The following is a 1,719-nucleotide window of genomic DNA, read 5'->3' on the forward strand; positions in this document are numbered from 1 at the left end:
GAGGCTGCTCATTGCTGGACAGCTATTCCTATCTGCTCTATCTATGTTGTGTCTTTGCTGGGCAACATCACCATAATGTACATTGTAAAGTCTGTTCCCAGCCTCCACACACCTATGTACCTCTTCCTGTCCATGCTTTCAATGGCAGACCTGGGCCTCTCAGCTTCTACACTGCCTTCAATGACAGCTGTCATTCTCTTCGGCCAGAGAAAGGTAGGGGCTGCAACCTGCTTTATGCAACTCTTCTTCAACCATACTTTCTCAGTTATTGAATCAGCTGTGCTCTTGGCCATGGCTTTTGACCGCTGTGTTGCTATTCGAGAGCCCTTACGCTATGCCACTATTCTCACAACCAAGTGCATTGGGGCCATTGGGCTGGCCATTGTGACACGTAGTGCTGCTCTCCATCTGCCCCTGTCTTTGCTCCTTGGAAGACTGCGATTTCAGCCTATTAATGCTCTGTCTCAATCATATTGTGTTCATCCTGACATTTTAAGGCTAGCCCGTTCTAGCACTCTTGTGAACAGTGGCTTTGGGCTCTTTGTCATGCTCTACACGCTGGGCTTGGATGCTGTAATCATTATACTCTCCTACGTGCTAATCTTGAGGACAGTATTGAGCATTGCTTCCAACACTGAGCGACTCAAAGCCTTTAACACCTGCATTTCCCACATCTGTGCTGTATTACTATTTTATACCCCACTGGTCAGCCTGTCGATGATCCATCGATTTGGGAAAAAGAAGCTTCCAGCTCAGGTATACATGCTTCTCTCCTATCTGCACTTTCTTGTTCCTCCAATGCTCAAGCCATTTGTCTACAGCGTTAAAACCAAAGAGATTCGGGTACGCATTCAGAAGATGCTCCACCTCAAAACACTCTGAATCACAGAGATAAGATAGCAGTTTTGGTAATCAGCCTGCTGACTGAAGACATCTCAGAGAGGAGCCAGAGTGTACAGCTTCCATCTGATGTATCAGTTGATTAATTATTCAAAAACTTGACTGAAATATATATTTAAACATATACCCTTTAAAACAAGATCTATTTAATGAGAAAAAACATGTTGCTCATTCTGCAAAAATCATTATCAGCCTGTGAAAGACTCAGATTATTACAGAGGAAACTGACAGCCACTTGAGAGAATATCATTTAAATGTAAAAGCAAGCAGATTAGAAGAGTGGATTTCAAAGACATCTAAAATATTCCCCAACTAAAAATCTAGAGGTTTACAAACTTAAGTTCAAGATGGCTTCATTTTTTAAACTTTCTGAAAATTTGGCAAATATGTAAAATCAAAATGTTTTTATGATTTATGTAATAACTATAGATGTGAGTTACACTGGAAAATACACACCAAATGAAATACTTCAAAACTTTTAAATACATCTAAAGAAATAAACCCAAATTACCATAATAAAATGTGTTGCAATGTGACTATTTTGCACACAAATTTTTTAAGTTCCAAAATACATGAAGGGTGGACATAGCTTCTAATATTCTCCAGATCTCTGAATGAAATGAAAGCTATTCCTCACTTCTTAATAAATACATGGAATATTCTATGCCCCCATAAATTACCATGGCATGCTATAATTTTTGAATGATAAGTGTCATGTACAACTTAATTTTTTTTCTCAATCATTCAGGGAGTATTAGAAAAAATAAGTAAAGTAGACCTCCTGGAAGACCATTCTTGAACTGACTAGGCTTTCATAAA

At 39.0% G+C, this 1,719-nt stretch overlaps 1 protein-coding gene across 1 annotated transcript; it reads left to right on the top strand.

The window, feature by feature from the left end:
• Positions 1 to 3: 3 nt before the first annotated feature.
• Positions 4 to 882, top strand: LOC120227656 (olfactory receptor 51G2-like; the record flags this gene model as incomplete). Its single annotated transcript, XM_039225726.1, has 1 exon — positions 4 to 882. A coding segment is annotated over one exon (879 nt), but the record flags the coding sequence as incomplete, so codon positions are not given.
• Between the last annotated feature and the right edge of the window lie 837 nt (positions 883 to 1,719).

Source organism: Hyaena hyaena, unplaced genomic scaffold, assembly GCF_003009895.1.
Source record: "Hyaena hyaena isolate Hyena2069 unplaced genomic scaffold, ASM300989v1 scaffold_2624, whole genome shotgun sequence".
Lineage (NCBI taxonomy): Eukaryota > Metazoa > Chordata > Mammalia > Carnivora > Hyaenidae > Hyaena > Hyaena hyaena.